Source organism: Diachasma alloeum, unplaced genomic scaffold (genome assembly GCF_001412515.2).
Source record: "Diachasma alloeum isolate Michigan unplaced genomic scaffold, Dall2.0 Dall_scaffold_00556, whole genome shotgun sequence".
In the NCBI taxonomy this organism is placed as follows: Eukaryota; Metazoa; Arthropoda; class Insecta; order Hymenoptera; family Braconidae; genus Diachasma; species Diachasma alloeum.
The window spans coordinates 64,533-90,801 of NW_021680688.1; the positions used below are offsets into that span (position 1 = coordinate 64,533).

A 26,269-nucleotide genomic window follows, 5' to 3' on the forward strand; every position below is an offset into this window, starting at 1 on the left:
GCAAAAGACTCCCAATAAATTTCTCAACAGGCTCAACTATCCCCTTGTCCTCTCCCCTTGCCGCTCCGATAAAAGTATCATCGCAAGTACTTCGTGGCTCTGGTACTGCACCTCCCTCGTGCTGTTGTAAATCAATCCAAGATGGCGGAGATATACCCAGAGTGCGCGCGCAGGAAAACTGCACTTGAGGACGCAACCGCGTTTGCGAGTACTCTAATCGTTATCCCTTTCTTTCTCTCTCGATCGCTGGGTCTGAAGCGAATTATATGTTTCTCCCTTGTAAATACCTCGCGACAAGAAATGGATGCTTACATTTGATTGTAAATTATCCAGGCGATTATGGACGGGCGTGTGCTAGCAGCCAACTGAGATTTTCTGCTGGTCAAGTTGTACCAAATCACACACAATAATTTATTAATTTAACAGCCCAGGTGACTGCAGGATATATAAAACTGAAGGTAGAAAATGGCATTACAAATATCACCGCTTTTCCTGCCAGTTCTTAAAATCCCGGTGAGAATAGCAGTTTCAGGTTGAATTTAGTTGCGCCATATATTTAAATCAATTTAAATCAATTTAAATCAATCTTTTTATTTAAATCAACCTTTGAAATGTGGCGGCCTTTAGTGACTCTTTAATCGTACCGCAAACTTATTCCTGCCCTATTGTGATAATTGTAAGGATAAACAGTTACACCGAATACCGGTTGAGATTGCGTATGGAGATGAATTGAGCATGTAGTCATCACTGTTAATGTTCAAATTTGGTAATTGCTCCTCGCAGGCTTGGTGTAAACATGAACAACACTACTGGATATGTATTCTCAATGTTTTTTTCATGACGCTGGAAAAATCGAGATACAAGTGTGATGTCATATACGCACCTTCCCTGACCCACATGAGCCTTGGCACGAGAAAGTTAAAAGGCTGATGGGTGCGCAACAACAGAGTATCTATCAAATGCATAACGCAGCCCAGAGAGACCACCGGATTCTTGTTTATGGCAATAGAAAATCCGCTACGGATTATCAACAGTAGTGCACGCGTATTTGTCCGTGTTCCGCACTAGCCTTTATACCACTCTTACTCAATATCCGGAAGGTTTAATCACAGTGTTGTGTTGTTGTTTTTGTTTCAGGCTGGTTCTCAGTGGTGTCTAATAACAGTGGGACCGGAAATGCTAGAGTTTACAGAAGAATTGGCGCACTAGTGAGAGCGGGTGTTCCGGCATTTCTCCTGGCGAAGCCTCTCCGGGCGTACACTCTCACTCACTCCAAAATGGGTGAGTATTTGTTGATAATTAACCGTTAAGAGGTCGAAGTCATTCGAGCATTGTTCAATTAGCGCCTAAGGGGATACGTCGGTAAAATTTAAAAGTCTTCACTGGGCCTTGGGACCGATTAAATAGTTTGTGATATATGATGGAATATAGGAATAAGTAGAGGAAATCGCGGACCCCATCGATTTTGCCCCGTAGAGCCACGAAAAACTTCATTTTTCCTGTTTTTACCTTCAAAATATTTCTTGCGCCGTGGTTTTCATACGATTTTAGTTTTTTTTTTTAATGTTCGTTACACTCCAAAGAATAAAGTTAAAATTCATTTATTCATAATCTATTGCGACTGAAGTAAAACGGATGCTTAACTCTATTCTTTGAAATGTAACAAACATTTTTAAAAAAAAGCTAAAATGGTATGAAAACTACGGAGCACGGAGCATTTTGAAGGTAAAAACAGGAAGAAATGAAATTTTTTGTGGTTCTACATCAGGGCAAAATCGATCGGGTCCGCGATTTTCCCCACTTATTCTCGTATTCCGTCATATATCACAAACTCTTCAATGGGTCCTAAAGCCCAGTGAAGACTTAAATTTCACTGACCTATCCCCTTAAAATTGTTGTCAACTAACACACCGAATCTCGAAAAATGACTGAGTTTCTGAGAATCAAAATGTTTAATTCCACAAAATGGCCCAAAATCGTTTTTTTCAAAATTTAATGACAAAATAAGGCCTGTGTCGATTGAGCTGCAAAAAAAGCGACAAAAAAACAGAAATTTTAGTTCTAGATAGGGTAGAGGAGTTTTCATCAAAAGCAGACAATTATTCATAATAAATTTCGCATTTTTTCAGTAAAATTGCATTTTTTTTTAGAAAGAATGTCATGGCGCAACAGTCTGAAGTTGCATTCCCACGTGGGATTTCAACCACCAGATTTTAAGATTAAAATGTTCCATATGACTTTGCATACTGAAAGAGGATATGTTTCGAAATTAATTACATGTTTAGCATGAGAAATATAAAAAGTGCATGGAATATTTCTATTCAACGAGTTTGGGAAACAATTGTATAAATTGCCGAATCTCTTAGAGTGTCTTTACTAATCAAATGCCCATTTTTATCAACTCATTAGTATCTCAAAATACAATGAATGAGTAAATATGTACCTCGAAGTGAAGGATTTAGCTGCTCTCCAATCGCTCCATACCAGGTCGATTTATTTTCATTACAGTATGTCCATAAACCGTTCCGCCAAAGGTTTGCTTCATTCTCGACGGGAGAAATTTGAATTCTTTTTTCTTCGAACGTTATATTTAGTTTCATTCTGTGGATGATGCGTAATATTCAAAAAATTAAATGGAAATTAAATTAAATAATAACCCTAAGTTAAGATTCCACGTGGTGATGCAACTTTAAACTATTCCCTCCATGACATTGTTTGGAAAAATAAATGCAATCTTTAAGAAAAAGTGGGGAATTTATTATGAATAATTTCTGGTTTTTGATGAAAACTACTCTACCCCATCTAAAACTAAAATATCTGGTCTTTCCGTTGCTTATTTGCTCAGCTTAATCGACACAGGTGTTATTTTTTAATTAAATTTTGAAAACGGCGATTTTGGGCGATTTTGAGGATTTGGAATGTTTTTTCTCAGAAATTAGGTCATTTCATGAGATTTGTCATGCGGATTTGAAATCAGCATGCAACAATCTTTCGAGTGGTGGCCGTCTCATCCATCTGCCAAAACAGGCCGGAATCTTGTACGACTGTATAATATAGAAATTTAATTCCTGTGTTAATAGGTATTTGTGGTAACGTGGAAGTACATCGAGAATATCTCGAGAATATCTCACTTAGAGTTCAGAGTAAATAGCAATATGATCCCTTGATATCTTACTAATCCTTTCCGGATTACCTATAGAAACAGTAAAAAAACGCGCATTACGATGATGCAATTCACCCTCGTGACCGTGGGTCTCGCCACACGAGGCCATTTGGCGTCTAGCCTTTCCCACGGAGTTAGCCGCAGACCAATACTAATACACTTGCATATCCTCTCATTTGCTCGCGACATCAGAGCATTTCACGATGAGCGACAAAAACAGCACGCACCATGACGCACCACAAACCGCAATTCACAATTTGCACGAACCCTGTGAGAGTTGACCGGAGGGAGTCTATGCAGCATTCCCTCTTCATAGTTTAAAGAGAGAAAGTACCAATTTTATGTCCCGTTTATAGCATCAGCTGAAATATCCGAGAGGGATTTTTTTTCGCTGAGACGGTATTAGGAAAAAATCTGTGCTCGGAGTTGGCTCATAAACGCTTGACGTTAAACGGGGCCGTTAAAACGCGAAATAAGAGCCGCACGCAATTCAAGACTCCCGTGAGTTTACAATTATAACGTGGGTTATATTCGTGGAAAGCCTTGGTACAACTATTTCAAGAGGACTTGTCGCGTGATTCTACCCTAGCGATAGTTGCTTAGCTTTTTATTCTTCAGTCATTAGAGATGAATAATTAAGAGAATGTATCACAAATTGGTGTCATAAAATTAGACAGATTCTCGAGAAAATGAGGCGTTATAAATAAAAACAATTAAATGGGGATGGAGGAAAAAAATTGAAGAGAATTGCAACAGCTGCCGAGTCAGCTGATGGGGACAATTGCTATTTCGCACGCGACAAAGCAAAATAATAGTTGAGGCCCCGTGGGTTTATATGCTCTCCTAGGACAGTGGATATGGCATATTTTCTTGGGTGCAGTGGCTGGCCGTGACACGAATGTCAATGTGTATGTTACATGCAATCCAAGTGCTGGGTGCTATAAACGGAGCTCCGGGAGAGTTCCAGGTCGCTGCCGTATTGCGTTGAAAAACGTAGGCCGATCTGGCCGATAGTCGTGGACTAGCATGTAACGTAATAGGCCCGCGGCCCCGCCGGGTGAAAGCCTGTGAGGGCTCTCTTACGTTTCTCTCCACTGTGCACATGTATATGCGTGTGTTCTAACGTTATGTCATTGTATAGCATAACTATTATGGGATTCGTGTGCGGTTCATGGGGTCTCAGAGGACATTATCTCAGCTCACGATCAACGCGTACCTGCATCATCGTTTGACGAGCCGAATATTTTATCGGGCTCCCCCCTTTCTGGAAGTTTATAATTGTCAAATTCAATTTCCTGCAGGTAATTGGTTCAATTATTTCATTCGAAATAATGTTGAGTCTTTTGGCATTTTAGTCTTTCCTATTGATATCGCGTTTTTGCTTCCGAACCGACGATTTGTAATCGCTCGCGTTTGTTTCCAATTTTTTTCGTTAAGGTAACTAAATATGGTCTTTTTAGTCGCGATTTTTAGATGGCGTCTGCATGTATATATGTACAGGGTGACAATTAGGAAGTTGCCTAAACTAATCGTTTATAACTTTGAAATGAGTGCCAGGAAAAAAAAAGAAAAATACATATGAATTGAGTGGATATAATTTTTATTTGGAATTAGTTTCAGTTGAATCAGACACTTCTATTAGATACTTATTGAGATTTGAAAAAAATTGACAAATTGAGCCAGGAGGTAACTATTAATGGTAAATATTTTCGAAGTGATCTCCAATCGAATTTGCACAATGATGAAGCCGTTTTCGGAAACTATGAAAAACTTGTTCAATATGAGGAAAAACCCGAGATCAAATCATCTTTGGTCTCGGGTTTTTCCGCATAAACCTCATCTTTCAGGAAGCCCCGTAAGAAGTCACACGGGTTCAAATCGGGTGAATAAGGGGGCCATTCCATACCTCCATGCGCAAACTTGAGGTATCCTAATCCGATGACGTGATACACAATACACAATACACTTCATAAATAGCTTCAAATATGTCCTTAGTTCTATGCAGCGTAGCACCATCTTCCATAAAATAATAGTTCTTAACCAATCCTCTTCTTTTAACCAAAAGGAAAAATTTAGTTTGTAGCATTTCTCGATAACTATTGCCTGTAATGGTTCCTTCTATGAATTCTAAGTGATTTTGATTGAAATAGCTGCCCATACAGTCACTTTAACAGGGTGTAAAGACTTTGCCTCAGATGAATGTGGATTTTCGCGACCCCCAAAACGGTATTTTTGTTTATTTACATATCCATTCAAATAAGAGTGAGCTTCGTCTGTGAAGATTATGTGATTGATTTCGATCTTATCATTTTCAAATTTCTGTGTCATAATTTTACAAAACTCAATTCTTTTGTTTTTGGAATCTTCTGTGAGCAAATGATGGGTCGTAATTTTGTAAGGGTATAACTTGAGAAAATTCTTCAATATTAATCTCAGTGTCTCTCGGTTCAGTTTCAACGTTGCCACTGCTTTTCGTATCGAATCCGTTGGATTATTCTTGAAATGTTCTTCGATCTTGGCGATCGTATCTTCTGTTGTAACTGAGTGTGATGGACCAGGAAGATCATGACGACGGTCCTCAAGAGTGTAATACTTGATGAAATTATCAATTACTCTGGAAGAGAAAGTAATAAATACTTGAAAGTTTTAGTCACAAGTGAGGTTATACGATGAAGTCAGATAAATTTTTTTTATTCTCACCTTCTGAGGGTGTTTGGACTGGCTACTTTTTTACTTCCAAATTTGGTACGAAAGCCTCTATATGCTTCAGTATAGTTCTTACCTCTAGTATAAAAGAAGTCGATAAAATATACTTTTTCTTCGTTTGTAAGGTTACTCATTTTAAAGTACACGTAGTACTTCTTGTTGCGTCTCAGTAAAAACTGACAACACTCTAGTATATATCCAATGGACGTAACCTTCCGGGTCTCAGTAGGAAGGGAAGACATGTGGGTATACTTTAGGCAACTTCCGATCTGTCACCCTGTATGTATGGTAGTATTCGGTGATATGGAACTCATATGGAACGACTTATATTTTCCAGATTTACTGATAGGTGACTATTTTTTTTAAACTTTATTTGTTATTTTGGTGGTATCGAAGTACAATTCTCGATTTGACACTCGCACCCTGCCTGCCTCTCTCTCCTCTCGTTTTTTACTTTTCGTATTCCCCCCTCTGCGTTACCATGGGCCGATTTCCCCAGCTGCACCCATTTCGCGGCAGTGTTGTCCGTGGCCAGAGAAAAGTTGTATCAGAGTCTGAATGTACACATCCATTTGTGCACACGCGTTATGTCCACAAGAGGGCAGATCACTGTTTTGAAATCCACGCGCGGTCATGTGCGCAGAAGCTTTGTCCATATCGAGTCGCGCACATGAAAGATCTACACATCACTGAACTACACATGCTGAATTGCCACACTACTTAAATACACGAAATCTATTACACAACTGAATTGTACACTTGCATGAAGGCCACACTAAACTATTACACACATGCATTGTGAACAGTTCTCATTTACACATCCCTTAATTCCACAGATCCAATTGACACATTGCGTAGTTTAAATTCCACAATGTGTAGTTTCGGAAACATCGAAGACGTGTGGAGTTTCTTTTTTTTTTTTAAATAAAAATAGCGAATGCTCCATTTACTATTTTCATAAAAAAAAAGAAACTCTACACTTCTTCGATGTGTTTCCGAAACTACACATTGTGGAATTTAAACTACGCAATGTGTCAATTGGATCTGTGGAATTAAGGGATGTGTAAATGAGAACTGTTCACAATGCATGTGTGTAATAGTTTAGTGTGGCCTTCATGCAAGTGTACAATTCAGTTGTGTAATAGATTTCGTGTATTTAAGTAGTGTGGCAATTCAGCATGTGTAGTTCAGTGATGTGTAGATCTTTCATNATCATGTGTGCGACTCGATGTGGACAAAGCTTCTGCGCACATTACCGCATGTGGAGTTCAAAGCAGTGCTCTGCCCTCTTGTGGACAAAACGCGTGTGCACAAATGGATGTGTACATTCAGGCTCTGACACAACTTTTCTCTGGCCATGGACAAGACTGCCCATTCGGCCTGGACTGAGGGAAACCACGGAAGACCTCAGTCATGCAGCCGGCCGATAAGGTAGGAATTCTAGTGTGTTGATCGGTCATACTGACTCGAGGAACGTAGTAGGTCCCGATATTCGTACCTAGCGCCAGTAGTTCCACGGGGAGAAATACGGCTAAGCGGTCGCCCATCCAAGTACTAACCCGACTAAACGGTACAATAGCCTGGCCAATCGCCGGAGTCGCACACTACCCGTGTGACCACTACCGTCGTCTTAGGTAAATATTGTTTATATGTTAATGTTGAAGTATATCGATGTAAATTAGATCGGAACCGAGCTGCTATACATGAATTCAGTCTCTTTGAGCCATCACAATTATTTACATGGTTGCATATGTACCCGAGTAGAAATTTCGTCGGTTTGTCATCAGTTATCGATGAGGTGCAACTGACATGGTCATCAGTTCCACATGGGGTTTGACCTACAAGGAACTCATGAAAACGTCACGCACGGAGAGAAATATTCAATAAAAATTACGTATTTTTTCCGTAATTTCGGAGTGAAATATGGTTGTAGGAAATTTTATGGAAATGTCACGTAATTTTTACCTAAAATCATGGAATTTTTCCAGAGCATTCCGTAATTTTTACCTGAATCTCCTGTGAAAAATTACGATACCGTCACTTAAATTTTCTGAGTCGATTCCGTAATCGGTGAGCGAACTGTGAATTCCGTAATTTTTCTGAACATTTCTCTCCATGTGTAGTTACCTCGCAAGTTACAAGTAGGTTGTAACCTATCAAAAACTACCACAATTATTTATTCACCTAATTATTATTAACAATTTGTGAATGATGGATAACTCATCAATTGCCATGGGAAAGTATGCCCAATGATATCAATAATCGATTTTAAACAACCTCTCTTAGACTGATAACCATTTCCTGTTTCATCAGACCACCAGTTGACGAAATTATTATAGTTGTAAAATTTTGCATCGGAAAAGTCATATGCATTGACAGCTCGTGTAATTCAATTTAGGTTGCCTGGTATTAGATCAGGCACAGATCTGATACTGGTCAGGATTTTTTGATTAAACCTTCGGAATAGCATCTGATCAAATTTTCGAGGCAGTATCCGAATTCAGGATAGCTCAGCTAATTTTAACTCTTCAAATCAGTTAAGTCATGTCTAGACTCAAACCGGATCGGGTCGTGAGAACACAAAAGACAGATTCTATACTGATAAAAAAAATATAATTCTGCCAACCAAATTTGGGTCAGGCAAGAATTTATAGCGGGATTTTGTATGAAAATTTTCGGCATTTGTTCGTCTGAAATTCTGATTGGTAGATTTACACATATTTTTTCATTGTAGTATTGTAATGACACTCGGATCCATGGAAACCTTTGTTTTGTGATTCCAGACTGATCAATATCTGGAAGTTTGAATATGATCTGCCACTGAATGGAGTTGACTAAAAAATATTCATATAAAATGTCAGTCGCTATAATGAGATATGGACTACCACATACTCACTAATTGTACGCATTAGTGTGTTATCAAAGATTCTGACAAGATTTGGTGCAAATTCTTTCTCCAAAAGCACGTTACTATTATCAGTAACGTTTGTCCCTGTATCGACCAATAAAAAAGATCGATCCATACTCGTAGTAATCCAAACAATATGAAAATTTCTTGTCCTCGAATCCTGCTTCCGATGAAAAGATACTTGAATCAGGATAAGGAATATCAGCTGGTTTGAGTCAACTTGGCTGAAGTAGGAAATTGTTCACTTTTGAGTTGAATTTCTGTACTCGAATGCAAGTTGCGTCGGATCGAGTTCAGTTTGATTTAAAGCATGCTCTCTAGTAGGAGATGAGAATGGCCCAGAATAGGCCGAGAGTCGCCCAACGATGGCCAACATTGGGCTACTCTCAGCCAATCTTCGTCAATTCCTCATTTCCTACTGAGGTTCGTGATCCAATTTGTGACGAACATTTTCCGATGAAACCAAACAAAATCAAGAAGATCCATGCGCAAAAAAATCCTTGAAACGAAAACAGCCGGAATTTGTCACCTTCGGTCTCTTCCACTCTAACTTCTCAAAAATCCTCAAACCGTGAAACGAGAAAAACCATAAACCAGCTACTCTTCTGAGGAACTGTTGTTGGGCACCAGCCGATTTTTGTTGATGTTGTGTTAACTAACAGCATTCATAAATGAAGGAAACGGGAAAAATAGAGCAACCGGAAGTTGAGAAAATCGGAGGGAGAGGTTGCAGAATTAGCCTAGCTAACTCAAGATGAAATTCCGAGAGAGAGAGAGAGGGATCGATCGCTCTGTCTTCGGAAAGAGATTGCAAATGTTATGAAACAACAAGAAAATGCAGTCAGAAAGAATTTACTTGAAATTACTTCAAGTGATTTTGATTATCATTATTTTCATGGAGTTTCGCGTTATTTTAATGTTTCTGAATTTTATTGAATCTGAATCGTTTGATGTCTTGATATTTCAAGTGGGGGACTCTAGTTGTCCTTGTATTCTTTTGTTGTTCTTTTCCTGATGTCCATATGTTACGAGAGTATAGGAGTATATTTTCCATGATTCGTCAGTCCCTCAAGGAAAATACCCTTACTTACTCACTCTTTACAAAACGGTAATCGAAATATCGTTAACTACATCTCTGTTTGATTCTTGAAATTTCGTCACAAATCATTTTCATGACTCGATTGTTTTAGATTTGAATCAATCTCCAGTTACGGACGGTGATTCTGAAATTCGTATTGATCGGCTCACTGTCATCCGATTCGAAACAAGTTGATTGAAGACAACAAAAAAATGTATTCATTTGAACATTTCTTGGCTTAGTTTGAGTAGAATCGCTATCTATTCCAAGTAATGCGACTGTGACTCCTTTAATCCGCATTTAAGGGATACTGTGAGGAGGAAAGTGAATTATCTGAAGAGAGAACGTCCCAAGTCGTTCCCAATTGTTGAGTCGAGCCACAGAATCTACTTCATTTGAGTGGGACCAGAAGTGAATAGAGTCGCAGGATTGATTTAAATGGAGTCACTGTAGACCTGAATGGAGTAACCACCATCTCATCGTGCGCTAAATAGCAACACAATTCAGTAACATCCAATAGCCAAAAAATATATAAATCTGGATTAGTTTTGTCTAATCAAGTTCAGATGAAGCTCTGAAAATGAAAATTGGATCAGGTTTCATTGGTGTTTCGGCGAGAATCAATTTTTTAAAACCGAGGGAGAGCCGGGATTCGGGAAAGGGTAGAGAAAATTCACAATAAATAAATGTCACTGTGCGCGTGGGTAAAGTCACAACAAAAAAGTCTATATTTCTCATAATATATACACAAAGCTCGAAAAATATTCGCGTCACAATGAAAACTAATCGTTAACAATTAGTTTGAAATGAATTGGAGAGTTTACACGGTGGAGATGTTCACAATAATTCACGATTAAATCGCGGGGATAAAATATGCGGTGCGCACTTGTCACCATGCGATTCGAGAAGGAAGAGGATGACTGCTATCGCAACAGGTGAGCCTCATGCAAATCAGATTGGGCATGGTCGATAAATTAGACTCGCGCCCAGGGGGTGCTGCCACTGGCGAACACACGGTTGATCGGTAGTCATATGAGGTCTTCTCAAACTTGGTCAGCAACTCACAAGGAACCCTATGTAGGTGTTCGCTTTCGATTTTGATGAAACTTATATATGTTATACAGGATTCAAAACTAAGGGACACGTATTTTTTCTTATCGGCTAATACGTAGATTTTGAGGGCAAAACTGTCCTCTGAAGTTGGCCACTTCTCAGGGTATTTGGTCGGTTGCCTATATAAAGAGAATACTCAGACAAATATTTTGCCATGTAAGAGGAAGCTCATGATAAATGATGAATATGTGAATTAAAATTATCCCCAGGGGTTGAAAATTTGGGGGTGACCTACCCCCACGAAAAAATTATTTTTCGAATTAAAAAAAAACTATTGCTCGTAATTTCATGGAACTAATACCATTCGAAAGAGGATTCAAAAAGACAGAATACCTTTTTTGCGTTTTTTTACAGATTGCAATTTAACGGCGAAAAAAATTAATTTCTTGTAATTTTTCAATTTTGAAAATTTTCGTGGTGTAACACAAAGCTCGTGAGAACTGATTAGATTAACAATGAAATTCATTCCCGGGGGTATTGAATGTGGATGACCCTGAAGATCTGTACATCTGCATTTTTTGAAGATGATCCTCTTATAAAACCTTTGGTGATCAATTGATGTACTGAAAAATTCTATTAATTTATAGCCAACTCGAATTATGAAATGAGCCTTCGAAAAATTGATGAAACAATTCCTCGGGTTTCATTGGCTGCAGTTTTTTTTTGGACCGGGGCGTTGAATTGATGGAACTATGGAATGAATAGGAAAAGTGTCATTGACGATCCCATTAATGATCCCTTAGGTGAGTCTCCAAATAGAAAGTCATTTTTTTTGTAAATAACGGAGTGTTTTCATCGTTCTTAATTTTTGGACAAGTATATTTCTCAATCTATGGAGCTTATATGAGTGAAATCGGACGCATTATGATAGTTTCGCAGTTTTCAGAATGTGACTTCTTTTTTTTTCTTCTCCTCAATAAAGTGATCCATTATAACAAGAAGGAACTTTGGAACGTATATAAATAAAGAATGAAGAAGAGTAGCCATATGACGAGAAAAGATTGTATTCTTCTCTTGATTTCAGAGATGAGACTTTATTATTTCCATAGTTTTTCTTTGATTGACAATACTTAGGGAGATCTTCATTATCCAGGATAGTATATCTCTTCAATTACTTGTGATAGTGTTTTAAAAATTTCAAAAGTGAAAGTTTGACACTTTACGGGGATGTTACTTTCCTTCGATTCAATTAAAATTGAATTGAAGTTCGTAAGTCAAAAGACTTTATGGAATTGGTTGGTTTCATTGAATTTACTTCGATGAATTTCTGATTGATTTGATGAAATTTAATAGATTGCATATATTATTCAAATAAATTCATTCAATTCTTTAAATATACATTTATCATTTAATCAATTACATTACAGGGAGGTTACTTTTATCCTAGATAACAATATTTAATCACGATTCTGTCACTGAAACTGAAACAGTCAACGTCGGTCATTTTTCAGATGTAACGAAGGAAGTTTATAATATCTTATCACTATTACATCATAGAAAACAATATTCAATCACGATTCTGTCACTGAAACTGCAACAGTCAACGTTAGTCATTTTTCAGATATAACGAAGGAAGTTTATAATATCTTATCACTATTACATCATAGAATACAATATTTAATCACGATTCTATCACTGGAACTGGAACGGTCAACGTTGGTCATTTTTCAGATATAACGAAGGAAGTTTATAATATTATATCACTATTTGCATCATAGAAAAAAATATTTAATCACGATTTTTGAATGAAAAGGGCTCAGATATTATCAATAATTTTTTTAGATACAACGAACGAATTTTACAACACTTCTGTATTCATGTAAAAGACAACAGCATTCAATCACGATTCTTCCACTGACTACACAGATCACAAATAAATACGAAGAAGGGGCTTTCGATCTCCATCTCGCTCTGTTTCAAATAAGCCAAACAAGATATGTGTATCATTCTCTCACAGTGATCGCAAATTACCCACGTTCGTCTACGATTTGTCTCCCCTTGGCCGCATTTCAAACATCGACTAGTCGTATCTCCAGATGATGTCAACCATTCCACCCTCCATTTTGTCCTCGCTGTCGCTGGATCAAAAGTCATATCAATCTCGTTCAAGTCACCTTTATTTACTATTTCAGTCATGTAATACAGAACGAAAACTCTACATTTATATCCGTCAGTCTGCGTAGGATACCTGCAATCACTCACGTTCCATTGAACTATTGTTTCAGGGAATACCTCCTGTCATAGTTCATAAAACATTGCATGATAAGGAGATGTAACTTGGTTAACCCCTGAACCTGGATCGAGTACATACGTAATGCTTGTCTGCACATCTGCAACTAACAATATCCAATGGGACCCATTGTGATTGATAGGGAAGAATATGCCATCTCGATCCTTCTACTCGTGTCTGAATCGCGCTTTCAGATCTGGGCTTATTTTGTTCGGCTTTTGTAAGCTGGAGGTCGCGAAAATGCAATCAATATACGCATAACACTCATTGTAAGGAGCGTACAAATTTGCACAACGGTAGGCTTAATCAATGATGTCACCTGATAGCCACTTCGCTTTACCTGGTTGGTCTTCGAAAAGCCGGCTGAAATCATCATGGAAAAGGTATTGCAATCCGTTGACGTCATCGTACTCAGCTGGATTCTTGGGGACGACGCCTACAAAGGAGCGACGTGGAGCTGTCTCGTAAGGGCTGAAATAATATTTTTCAATGGAGATACATCCATTGGAATATTTCTTCAATTTTCATGGCTCCTCAGCCATGGATTGCATCTGCTTCAGATGAGTCAAGTCAAAATGGTGTTTACTCGACCTCGATCTCGGCTCATTCTTGCTCCACGCTTCCTCTGATTCCATGTTATCAGGTTCATTAATTTTCCTCTTCCTGCTGTCAGCTTGGCGTCGCGGTCTGCTCTCCTTTCCTCTAGGAGGTTCACCGGAATTGTCTTGATCTGACGCAACAATCTTCCTCTTCGTCTTTCTTACCTGCTGCTGTGGAGTTTGCAATTTCATATCTATGAGTACTCCTTCCACAGCCTTGTAAATCTCGTCAATGACTCTACCTGCTTTCAAGTTCTTCTCCTTATTCAATATTGAATTCTTCAGGGATTTCATATCATTTTCAGCAGACGCATTGCCATAATGTTTCACTTTTACATCAGTCATCAATAATGCTGACCACATAGGTACATATGGTAACAAGTTCTTCAGGAGATATTTCGCAACGATCTCCGAACGAAATTCATTATCGCCCTCGGTTGGATCAATTGTCCCATTTAACCTTGCTTCCAGGTTATCAAACTCTGTCGCGAACTCCTGATAAAAAGGACTGGAGGCATAAACTGTCGCCTTTGGTGCTTCATTGAAAAAAGTTTTGTCTTCCTCTTCAGGCTCCTCATAATCGTTAATCCCAGCCCCCAAGAGAGATAACAGCGCAGCATGAACTTCTCTCGTCTTTTTCTCAGCGATCAGAACCGTGGCAACCTCTCTTACTCTTGCACGTAATTCAACCATCGACCGACAGTGTGCCAATATCGACATTGCCTTCATCATCACTGAGGGTGGGATCGACTTCTTTGGAATCTGATTGTTGTGTAGATATCTAGAAATCATATGCATCAAATGCTGATAGCAAAATTTCACCATGGTGAAATTCAAAGCATCACCATTCTGCAGATGATTATACACTGATGTCAAATATCCAATGACAGTTGTATCATTCCAAGCTACCATGATGGCGTTCCCACTTGCCCAGGCCCAATCGATAATAACGGTACTGAACACTGGCCATCGAAGATTGTTATTTTCCCAGAATTTTTTTAAAAAGGATAAGAACTCAGTGGTGGTAACTGTATCATTCCTGTTGGAAATCATCTGGCGAACAGGAACTAGTTTATGATTCACATTAACTATACCGGAGGTCACTAATACTTCCTTGGAACGCCCATACGGCTTCTGGATGACTGTTCCAGTTGCATCTAGATGAAGTACAGAAAGTTGGTTCTCCTTCAAAAAATCAATCTGTTTTAAATAACCCAAATAAATGGTAAAAGGTGTTATGAATCTCAAAATAAAAGGATGTTCATCACAATCCAACCCCATCGTCTTTCGGATTATATCAATGGTGTCGTTAAGGTCCTTGTCATTCTTCCCTCGCTCTTCAGCCCTAGCTTTCTCATACACTCATTGTGATCGTGTCATCATGTAGTTGTTATGATCTACAGCAAGTTCTACATCCATTTGCCTTAATACTTCTCTCCTCACTGGACTAGCCACCTTATGTCGCAAGTCTCTCTTCAGCTGCTCACGCTCATGGCCACGTAATTGATAAGCAATGGGTAGAGTGTGTTGGGAAGGACAGACTTCCTTCTCCTTGAAAATCTTAATGATTGTGGAATTTGAGTTGTACGAGACAATCGCCTCCAGTTTAAACGTTTCTTCACATTCTGGTTGCTTGCAATAACAATAATCAGAGAAAGAATTATCTCTTACTGTGGAAAATCTGAAACCCGTGAAGACGAGAGAACATGTTATGCTGGCATCTGTTGGTAACTGCTTCCTTAGAACGAAATGTAATCGATCCGTACATATCTTCCCATCTACTAATATCTCAACTGACTTTAATTTTACGACAGCAAATAGAAAGGTGAATTTCTTCTTTGTCAATTCACCTGGAAAACTGAGGGTCCACAACCACGTGCAGAACACTTCGATTTATCCCTAATCTTTTATTTTATCGCCCGAATTGTCTCCTCTTCGTTCTTTTCAGTCTTCTTCGACCAAAATATCGGAGAGGGTCTGAGCAATTGAATAGCTGCCCCTTTCTTCATGTTCATATGTTCGCTGATTCGATTCAACAATATAGAATTTAACCCTGGATTTGGCTCAACCTCACTGACATACTTTGCACAGTGTATGATAGCAGCCATCAGTTTTTGCTTTTTGAATTTCATCCTAGATGATATTAATGACACAAAAAATCTCACGTAAGAAGGTCCATTCGCATGATCCTAACGGAATTTTGTTTGAGCGTAGGTAGTTCAATGGATGTGTTCTGTGGGATTTGATTTCTTTAACGAAGACATAACCAGCCGGTATTTCTGGAAGCGAAGTGATTTCAGTCGTGCTGGTATGGACAAAAATGACAGTTCCTTATATTTTCTCATAATTAAAAGTCACTTCCATACGGAGAGAGGATCTAACTTTTACCAAAAAATAATACATCAATCAAATATTCCGTGCATACATACATATACAAAAACGAAGAGATAAATCCGACCAACAATCCGTAAATTTTCTTCGCTTCCATCACGGAGTTATTCACTGTAAAAACGAATGATTCTAAGGAAAAATTACAAAAAACTTCTCTTTCAGCCGAGTAAATTTTTCTATAGAACCTTTTGTTGAAAAATAATAGTTGCGACAATTCCATTTCTAATGTGAATATGGAAGACCAACTCATTGACGCTTTAATCTTCAGATTTTTCAGTAAAATTGTTACGTTTATCAAATTTCTAATTTTATTATGCCCTTTCCCTCATAGTGCATAGGCTTTCCACACCCGTTTTCCTATTATTAAAAAAATTTCAACCTTTACTCCATGTGAAAATTGGAAAAATATTCTATACCATCTTTCTCTTCCATTGTCAAAAAATTTTTCTATGAACGAAAAAAATTTTTCTATATAAATTTAATGGAAATAGTAATTATGTGCATTTCCCAGTAAAAGTTGATAAAATGGGGGGGACCTGCATATGCATTGTGTGTCACCCTCAGTCCATTTTTTTATTTTTTTTTAATATAGCCTTCGATCCTGACGGATATACAGGCCCTGACGGATATATCTAACCCTATGCATGTGACTGCGGATTCTACACTGTATCGCATTCGCACACGAATTTAATCCGAAGTGAGAGCAAATGCTCCCACTCGGAATCGAACTCGTATCCTTCCGTACATTAAAATTGCGTTTAGCCCGCCCGGCCACAGACGTCGGTACCCTCAGTCCATGTGAAATTCAATCCAACTCGACATTCTACATTACTTTTTGAGCAGGAAAACATCTCTCGATATTCTCGCTCGAATACTCGACAATTATTAGCACAATTCCTCAGTTCTGCATAAAACAATTATACATGTACTTACATATAATTCAAAATATATCAGGTCGCGTTTGCAAATTCAGATATTAATTGTAGGGGTAGGGACATGAGGCCCTCACCAAATTAAAAATGGCTACCCTGTGTTCGGCGTTCAGGTGATTGATATTGCATCATCTGATACCGCACGTTGGTACAATTGGATACCTAAAAAAAAGGGGAATGATCAATTTTGATAGAAAGCATCAAGTGCAAGAAACGAATGCGATTTCCACTATGAAATCTCAAGCAAAAGTAACTTTTTTTTGCATGTGACGCTCGAAGACTCACATCATCTCCCAATCAGGATGATATTCCTGGCAACTTCGATAATTTCGTAATAAATCGTTGAAATTCTCCATTCTCGATACAATACTGGTGGAAACACTTGATAAGGGAATAGGAGGAGTACTTACTTGTAGTTATATGATGAAATACGTTGATTTTGTCACTGTGCACAGGTGTTCACGACTAGTCTTCTCAAGAAGAAAGAATAAACTCACAAGCTCAATCAGGTAATACAAACGAGCTTGAAACAAAAACACGAGTGACGTCAAGCGGCGAACCTAATAACTAACAGCCCGCGAATTTTCAAAACTCAATGCGATCTTCAAACAATGTTCTCGAATTGCATTCCTCCTTCCTGTCTGGAGAATATTGAGCTTGATTGAATGATAAATGTATATTTAATGGATTGAATGAATTTATTTGAATAATGTATGCAATCTATTAAATTTCATCAAATCAATCAGAAATTCATTCAAGTAAATTCAATGAATCCAACTAATTCCATAAAGTCTTTTGAATTACGAACTTCAGTTCAATTTTAATTGAATCGAAGGAAAGTAACATCCCCGTAAAGTGTCAAACTTTCACTTTTAAAATTTTTAAAACAATATCACAAGTAATTGAAGAGATATACTATCCTGGATAATGAAGATCTCCCTAAGTATTGTCAATCCGAGAAAAACTATGGAAATAATAAAGTCTCATCTCTAAAATCAAGAGAAGAATACAATCTTTTCTCGTCATATGGCTACTCTTCTTCATTCTCTATTTATACACGTTCCAAATTTCCTTCTTGTTATAATGGATCACTTGATTGAGGGGAAGAAAAAAAAAAGAAGTCACATTTTGAAAACTGCGAAACTATCATAATGCGTCCGATTTCACTCATATAAGCTCCATAGATTGAGAAATATACTTGTCCAAAAGTTGAAAATGATAAAAACACTCCGTTATTTACAAAAAAATGACTTTCTATTTGGAGACTCAGCTAAGGAATCATTAATGGAATCGTCAATGACAATTTTCCTATTCATTCCATAGTTCCATCAATTCAACGCCTCAGTCCAAAAAAAACTGCAGCCAATGAAACCCGAGGAAATGCTTCATCAATTTTTCCTGAAAGGCTCATTTCATAATTCGAATTGGCTATAAATTAATAGGATTTTTCAGCACATCAATTGATCACCAAAGATTTTATAAGAGGATCATCTAAAAAAAATGCAGATGTACAGATCTTTAGGATCATGAATGTGGGGGCCAACTATCCTCCTAGAAAATCAGTTTTCGAATGGAAAAAATATATAATCTAAAATTTTATAAAATCACTATTCGCAACAGAATGAGAAAAATACGGAGTACCTTCTTCGTTCATTTTTTTATTTCTGGAATCTGAATATGGAGGCAACAGAAAGAGCCATCGTCTGCATTTTCGAGAACGAAATACGTGTTCTTAAACGTTCTGATGAAGCAGTGCGAGGGGGTAGTACTAGGCATGGATAAATTTGGCCATAGGTCATGGAAAAGTCGAAAATTGTGTAGAGTATAAGAAACTAAAAATAACATACAATTGAGGTGGTCTTACTACATCGATGTTTATATGTTGATATGCAGGACCGCAACAGGATCGTATGCGGCAGAATAAAAATATCGATTGGAATGTGACTCCTATTGTTTAAAAATAAAATCATGGGGATAAACATGTATTTTTGGCTTTCATCTGTCATGCAATTCATGATCAGTGTACCAAAGTCTGTCGAGAAAAACGGTCTAGCAGTGAGTGTTGTTGTGTTTTATGACCGTTTCATGATGAACATTAATCCAATCAACGTCATCAGACTTCTCATGGTAACATTTGAAGTTTTAAATATCGCTAAAACGCCCGTGAATAATGCGGAACGCGAATTAGTGGATACTTTTCAAACGATTTTACTTCGATCCATGGAGGAATACATTAGTGTGGAAATGATGGAAGAAATATCCCTGGATTTTCAAGAGCCTTATAAAGATATAGAAATGATAGCGGTTGAAGATTAAGAATTTCAACCACATAATAAAGAATCATCTGAAAGTTGTTCGGAAGATGAGGAATCTGTAGATTTTGATTATAATCGGAGAGCAATAGAATTCCGGAGAAGTGCAAAGACGATCGAAATCTTTCTGTGAAAACAGTTTCGAATCGACTCAAAAATGTGAAATCCAGTCGACAGTTACGTCGGTGGGCACACCAAATCAACAAAGGAGGGACATATATGGGGAAGTTGAAGCGTATTTCGGAGTATACACTGAATAATATGAACAACGCAATTGATGCGGGATCAATTGTTCACGACACTGACCTACGCAGGTAGGCTCGACAAGCTCGGAAAGATATAGGATTTGAAGACATTCGTTTCGCGGCTTCCCCATGGTGGTTACATCATTTCAAGAAAGCATGTCGCATCACATCTCGGAAAATTAACAAATTTGTCACGCGCAAGACATTAGAAAATCGAGAAACTCTACAGAAACAATCTTCTTGAAGTTCAGCCTTATTTTGCCACGTATGGACCGGAAAACATCTATAATTTGGACCAGAGTGGTATTCAATTGGAAATTCATTCAGGACATACTTTAGCTGAAGAAGGCGCAAAACAAGTGGCATGTATAGAACAATTGATAACTTCGACAACACATAGTTATACGATATAATCCACAATTTCTGCTGATGGCAAATTACTGTCACCTCTCTTTCTGGTTTTGAAAGAACCTTCTGGAACTTTAGACCCTATCATGAAGCAGAATCTTTTCAGATCATCCAATGTTTTTGTCACTGCCTCAAAATCGAGGAAACTCACTTCGGGTAAGATAATGTTCAAGATACAAGAGCACTTGATATTCTCTATACATTAATCACGATCATTAAAATGTTCTTAATTTTTGAAGGAGGTATTTTTCCCAAACGTGGGACCTAAAAGTCTACTGCTGATAGATTCGTAGCGCGGTCACCGTCATGAAGCGGTATGAGAAGCAGCACCTCCAAATAAAGAGTTATTAACTATGTTGATACCGAAAGCTACCACTGGAAAGATTCAACCCCTCGATGTGTTCGGTTTTAGAATATGGAAAAATTATGTCCGTCATTTTTCGAATACCGTTGTCTTCCTTGGTCATGATATTAATTTACATTTAGGGAGTAAAAATTAAAGTTACAATCGTTAGTCTATAATCAGTTATCTTCACCAACATCAAAATTCATTTCATCATGCTTGGTTTAAAAGTGGTTATATTGTTAAAAGACCGAATGAGTTTGAAAATCCCGTCGATTTTGCCTTCGGGCAATCTTCTCATCCCCACTGTGGCATTGAGGGCTGTACCAATGTTGCTATAGTTTGATGCTCATGGTGCAAAAAATCTCTTTATTTGTGGCATTTTTCTTATGAATACCATTTCTGTATGAATTATGATCCCTAATATTACCTATCTAGAATATTGATGATTCGGAAAATGATACTAAAATCATAATATATGCAAAAAAAATATGCTATAAAGTCTAGCATTATTAGAAATATTTACTTGGAATCCCATTCTTGAGTAATTACTATAATCATTGTCATATTTCCGTTTCGAGTTGTCATCAAATGCTTGTGATGTTGGGAAGGCTGTCATGGCGATTCGTTGAGAGAAACTACATGAAAAGCAAATAGGCAGCAGATTTGACGATTTGCAAATTATTAGTAATCTACTCGATGGGTTCGAATTTCGCTTGAAGAAAACAAAAACAAAAAAAGGTACTTTGTATCGTTTTCTTAGGTTGCAAATAGGAATGATTTCATAAAATTTCAAACGATGTTTTTTTGTTTTATCGAAGACTGACTTGTCAGGAGGTTACTTACCCCCCACATTCACCACACCGTGTATGAATTTGACTGTTAATCCTTTTATCCCACACAAGCTTCGATTTACACCGCGGAACATTGAAAGATAAGAAAATTAATGGAAATTGATTTTCTCGCCGTTAAATTGCAATTTGTAAAAAAATGCAAAAAAGGTATTCTGTCTTTTTGAATGTTCTTTCAAATGGAATTGGTTCCATGAAATTCTGAACAATAGTTTTTTTTTAATTGGAAAAATAATTTTTCCGGGGGTAGTACACCGCCTAAATTTCAACCACTGGGGATGATTTTAATTCACATGTCCATCATTCATCATGAGCTTCCTCTTACATGGCAAAATATTTATCTGAGTATTCTCTTTATATACGCTAATGACAAAACACCCTAAGAAGTGGCCAACTTCAGAGGACAGTTTCGCCCCCAAAATCCACGTATAACATATATTATTTTCATCGAAATCGAAGGCGGAAACCTACCTAGGGTTCCTTGTCAGTTGGTGACCAAGTTTGAAAAGACCACTGTAGAACCTGTAACACTAAACAGAACAATTACTTATGACAACAGAGACCAGTGTCTTTCAGCTGATAGAGATTGGCAACAGAACCATCTTGGAGATCGGCCTAGTCAGTGTCGTCGATGATGTTCTGATTATCACAACTCTGGAGAGTCCTTCCTTCCCAGGGTGTAGAGCTGTGACACGAGCTAGAGGCCATTTTGCTGGCGGGAATTTCTCATCGTTGAGCAGTATCACAGAATCGATGCGAATATCGTTGGACGGATGATGCCACTTGGAGATGGACTAGAGCTGCTGCAGGTATCCAATAGACCACTGCTTCCAGAAGTACTGCAGCCTCTGTTAAATCAGTTGCCATCTAGAGAGCCGTCCAACGTTGAGAGCTTGATTGGAGCTTTTCCAATCAAAAAATGTCCCGGTGTAAGACACAACATGTCGTCAGGGTCTTCTGAGAGCGCCTGAAGAGGTCTGGAGTTGAGAACTGCTTCGATTTGGGTGAGCAGCGTAGAGAGTTCCTCGAACGTTAGAGCAGTATCCCGAACTGTTCGAGCAAGGTGATACTTAGCTGACTTTACCGCTGCTTCCCATTTTCCTCCAAAATGGGGGGCTCCAGGTGGGTTGAAAGATAACTGAGTACCGTCCTTGAGAATTACTGCAGAGAGATGCTGGAACTCCTTTGATCCAGTTGAGAACAACCTCTTCAGCTCCTTGTCAGCACCGATGAAATTCGTGCCACAATCACGGAAGAGGCTTCTGCAGTAACCCCGACGATTCACAAACCTCCGATACGCAGCGATGAACCCATCAGCAGAATAGTCGGTAACAGCTTTCAGGTGCAGTGCTGACGTGGCTATACAGACGAAAATCACTAACAAACCCTTTTAGGTTTTATGGCCACACCCCTTCCACGTCTTGCTGGACACTGGTCCAGCATAATCCACACCAGTGTTAGAGAATGCACGTGCCAAAGAGATGCGTGCTAACGAAAGCTGCCCCATCAGTTGCTGAACACGCACGCCACGTTGACGCGGACAATCAACACACTTGAGAATGAAGGACCTTACTGGCGTTCTTCCTCCAATAATCCAGTAAGCCCTTATGAGATGTGCCAACGTGAGTTGCGTTCCCCCATGCAACCTCCGCTGATGAGAATCCCTAATGAGAAGCTCTGCCAACACGGATTCTTTAGAGATTATCACTTGATGGTTGCTCTCTGAGTCCAAGGTCGAGAACTTCAACCGTCCGCCTACTCGGAGCAGTCCTTGATAGTCGATGAAAGCAGTCAGCTTAGTCAACGGATGCGATCTTCCCAGTTGTTGACCACGAGAGATGATATTGCACACGGACTGTAGATGGAAAGTTTGCGTGGCTTTAACCCAATACAGCCGAGCTGCCTCGATGCCTTCAGGACTGAGTGGATGAGGTAGAGATTTGCTAGATTTTTTCCTCATCCTAGCGACAACACGTAGACAAATTGCTGTGATACGCAGCAACTTGTAGAGAGAGGAGTGCTGAGTGATGAGCTCCCAGAGAGAAGACCCAGTCGAGAACGCAGTGAATACTGAGCCGGGCTTTTCTTCCAAGTTCGCTGACGGATCCAATCTCGCAACTTTCTTTCGGCCACTGGGAAGAATCCAACTGTAGCCATCTTGGACCTGTCCACCACAACTTATGGGCATTGTGTTGAGCAATAGTAATACCCCGAGATGCGTATTCAGCAGGATTCTCCTTACCGCGGATATATCTCCAGTTCGCTCCTTCTACCAATTCCTGTATACTAGGTACCCTGTTATGCACATATTCTTTCCACCAGGAGGGATGAGAGCTGATCCTCGCCAGGGTAACAGCTGAGTCTGTCCACAGGAACACAGGAACGTTCTCGAGGTTGAGATGTTCACGCACGTACCTTCTGAGTTTGGCTAGCATGACTGCGGCATTGAGCTCAAGACGAGGAATGGTAAGCTGTTTGAGAGGAGCTACCTTACTTTTAGCCATTGCTAAAGAGATGCTGACACCATTCGAGCTTGACACCTTCAAATACACGACCGCAGCCATCGCTAATTGAGAAGCATCTGAGAACCCGTGTATTTCCACCTAAGAATCCTTTCTCATTTCGAGCCAACGAGGAATAGAGATCATTCCGATCTCAGATAGCTCCTCACGAAACTGAGTCCACTTCCTGGCAGTTCCCTGTGGTAGCTCATCACCCCAGTCCAACTTTTCCAGCCAGAGATGCTCGAGGATGGCTTTCGCCTTGAGCACCATAGGAGATAACAACCTAAGAGGGTCGAACAACTGAGCTATCTCGGAGAGAATATTCCTCTTCGTCACCTTTGAATTGGCCGGAAGGTGGATCGAGAATTTGAGTTGGTCTGTGTTCGGCTCCCACTTCAGACCAAGAATCTTGGTGGTGGAATCCTCTAATGGCTTCTGATCCTGAGAGACTCCTTTTGGATGCAGAGACCGAAGTAGAGAGGGGCTATTGCTATGCCATTTCGCTAGAGGAAATCCACCAGCTAAGCAGAGATTTATCACTTGCTTAGAGACCTTCAGGAGATGATTCTCTTCTTCAGCACCACCATAGCTGTCATCCACATATCGTCCGCTGGTCAACGGAGAGCTTGCTAGAGGGTAACGATATCCCTCGTCCGCGACCAGTTTACTGAGAACTCTACAGGCTAAGAATGTAGCCGATTTAGTCCCGTAGGTCACGGTCGTGAGCTGGTAGGTGCTGATCTGGCTTTGAGAATCTCGCCACAGAATTTGCTGAAGAGGCCAGTCCTCTCGATGCACCTTGATTTGACGGAACATCTTCGTGATATCCGTCATGAAAATGTACTTGCTCTGTCCGGACCAGAGAAGTACGTCGGAGATATTCTTCTGCAGTTTGGCTCCAGCATGTTGGATGTCGTTGAGTGACACTCCTGAGCTAATCTTACTAGAGCCGTTGAAACTACCCTCAGCTTCGTTGTTTCACTACTTTCCCGGAGAACGCCATGATGAGGAAAGTAGTATGTAGGAGTGAATGGATGAGTTTGTCTTTGAGTAGAACACCACTGCAAGACAAGAGTTGACTGCCCTCCTTCAGAGACCCTCAACCCTCTAGAAGCCGAAGCTTCATGTGCTAATGTCATCTCGTCAGAACGACAACCGAATCTCAAGCCCCCGGCAATCCTTGAATCACATAAGACTGGAGCATGCACCATGTGCCCCAACTCTTCATACTCCTTGAGAAAATCACTATAAAGCTGAAGTGTCCTTGGATCCTTCTCCATTCTCCGGAACTAACTGGAGAGACGCGTTTTAGCTCGACCATAAGAGTCGCCAAGCTCTGTCGGAGAACGTGTAAGAGGCAGCCGAACCACATAACGCACTGAGCTGTCTCGAGAATGGGTGCGCTGAAAAACCTCTTCACAATGGAGAATGACTTGACAGCGATGACCGTTGAGAAAGTTCCGAGGGTACGGACGCCGCTGTCGGTAATATCGTTGGTCGAGAATTTCACTGCTGAGATGATCCAGGCCTCTGAACAGTGGACTGTATCGTAGAGATCTCACGAGGTTCAGATGGTTGCACTCGAGACTGAACTGCAGAACTCGTGGCTGTAAAGCTATGCTGAGAACTACTGATGTGTATCATCGAATGGTGACGTTTGTGACACACAACGCAGCTCTTGGTAGTCCTGCAGTTTCGCAGCGACTTCACTGCTTGCCCAAGCAGTTGAAGCAGAGATACTTCTTCTCCACAAACTCCTTCCTCTTCTCTGGAGTCAACTGCTTGAACCCCGGACACTTGTCAATATGATGACCATCAGAGCACATGGAGCGGACATTCTCGCTCATTTCTGCCCATGATTGAGAAGGACCTTGCTCTGATGGCAGTGATTGCTTTTAGTGGCTCTGATTGCTTTTAGTGGTTTAGGTTTTTGAGGTACCGGGCGCCCAAGCGTTTTCAGGGCGTTCAATACCTTAGTGGTGGAGTTGAGGAGAGCATTGAACTGCTTAACCGACCGGTTTACGATCTTGGGAGCACTGAACAACTTTTATAGCTGGGTAGATATGAGGAGACGTTTGTTGTCATATCTGGAGATGAGCATTTCCCAGGCTGGAATGAAGGAATCGTCAAATACGGGAGAGTGGACACCAGCTGCTTAGGCTCGCCGATCAGAGAAGTTAGCAGGTAGTAGAGCTTTTCCACTGTGGAGAGCGCGTGATTGCCGACCACCATGGACAAAAAGAGATCTTTATAAGGGGTCCACTGCGCAAAATTCTCTGAGAAAGTCGGCAAAGAGATTTTTGGTAACTGTCTCTGTGTCACATGAGCAGCTGGTCCCGGTGCCGCAGGCCTCCGAAATGAATCGGAGAGATCCACAGAATCATCCAGTGACTTAATCAGGCCGATGAATGTGGTTCTCGCCGAGGAGTAGTATTGCAAGCATTTATCGTAGACATGCTTCATCACATACTCATGCTCGAGAATTT

At 39.6% G+C, this 26,269-nt stretch overlaps 1 protein-coding gene across 1 annotated transcript in view; it reads left to right on the plus strand.

Annotated features, from left to right (window-relative positions):
- Positions 1-465: 465 nt before the first annotated feature.
- The window catches only part of LOC107043208, a 56,916-nt gene continuing 31,112 nt past the window's right edge, over positions 466-26,269 (plus strand). Inside the window, exons 1-2 of the mRNA XM_015264575.1 lie at positions 466-532; positions 1,138-1,281. Coding sequence (XP_015120061.1) covers positions 466-532; positions 1,138-1,281 — 211 coding nt within the window. The remainder of the gene's footprint in view (positions 533-1,137; positions 1,282-26,269) is intronic.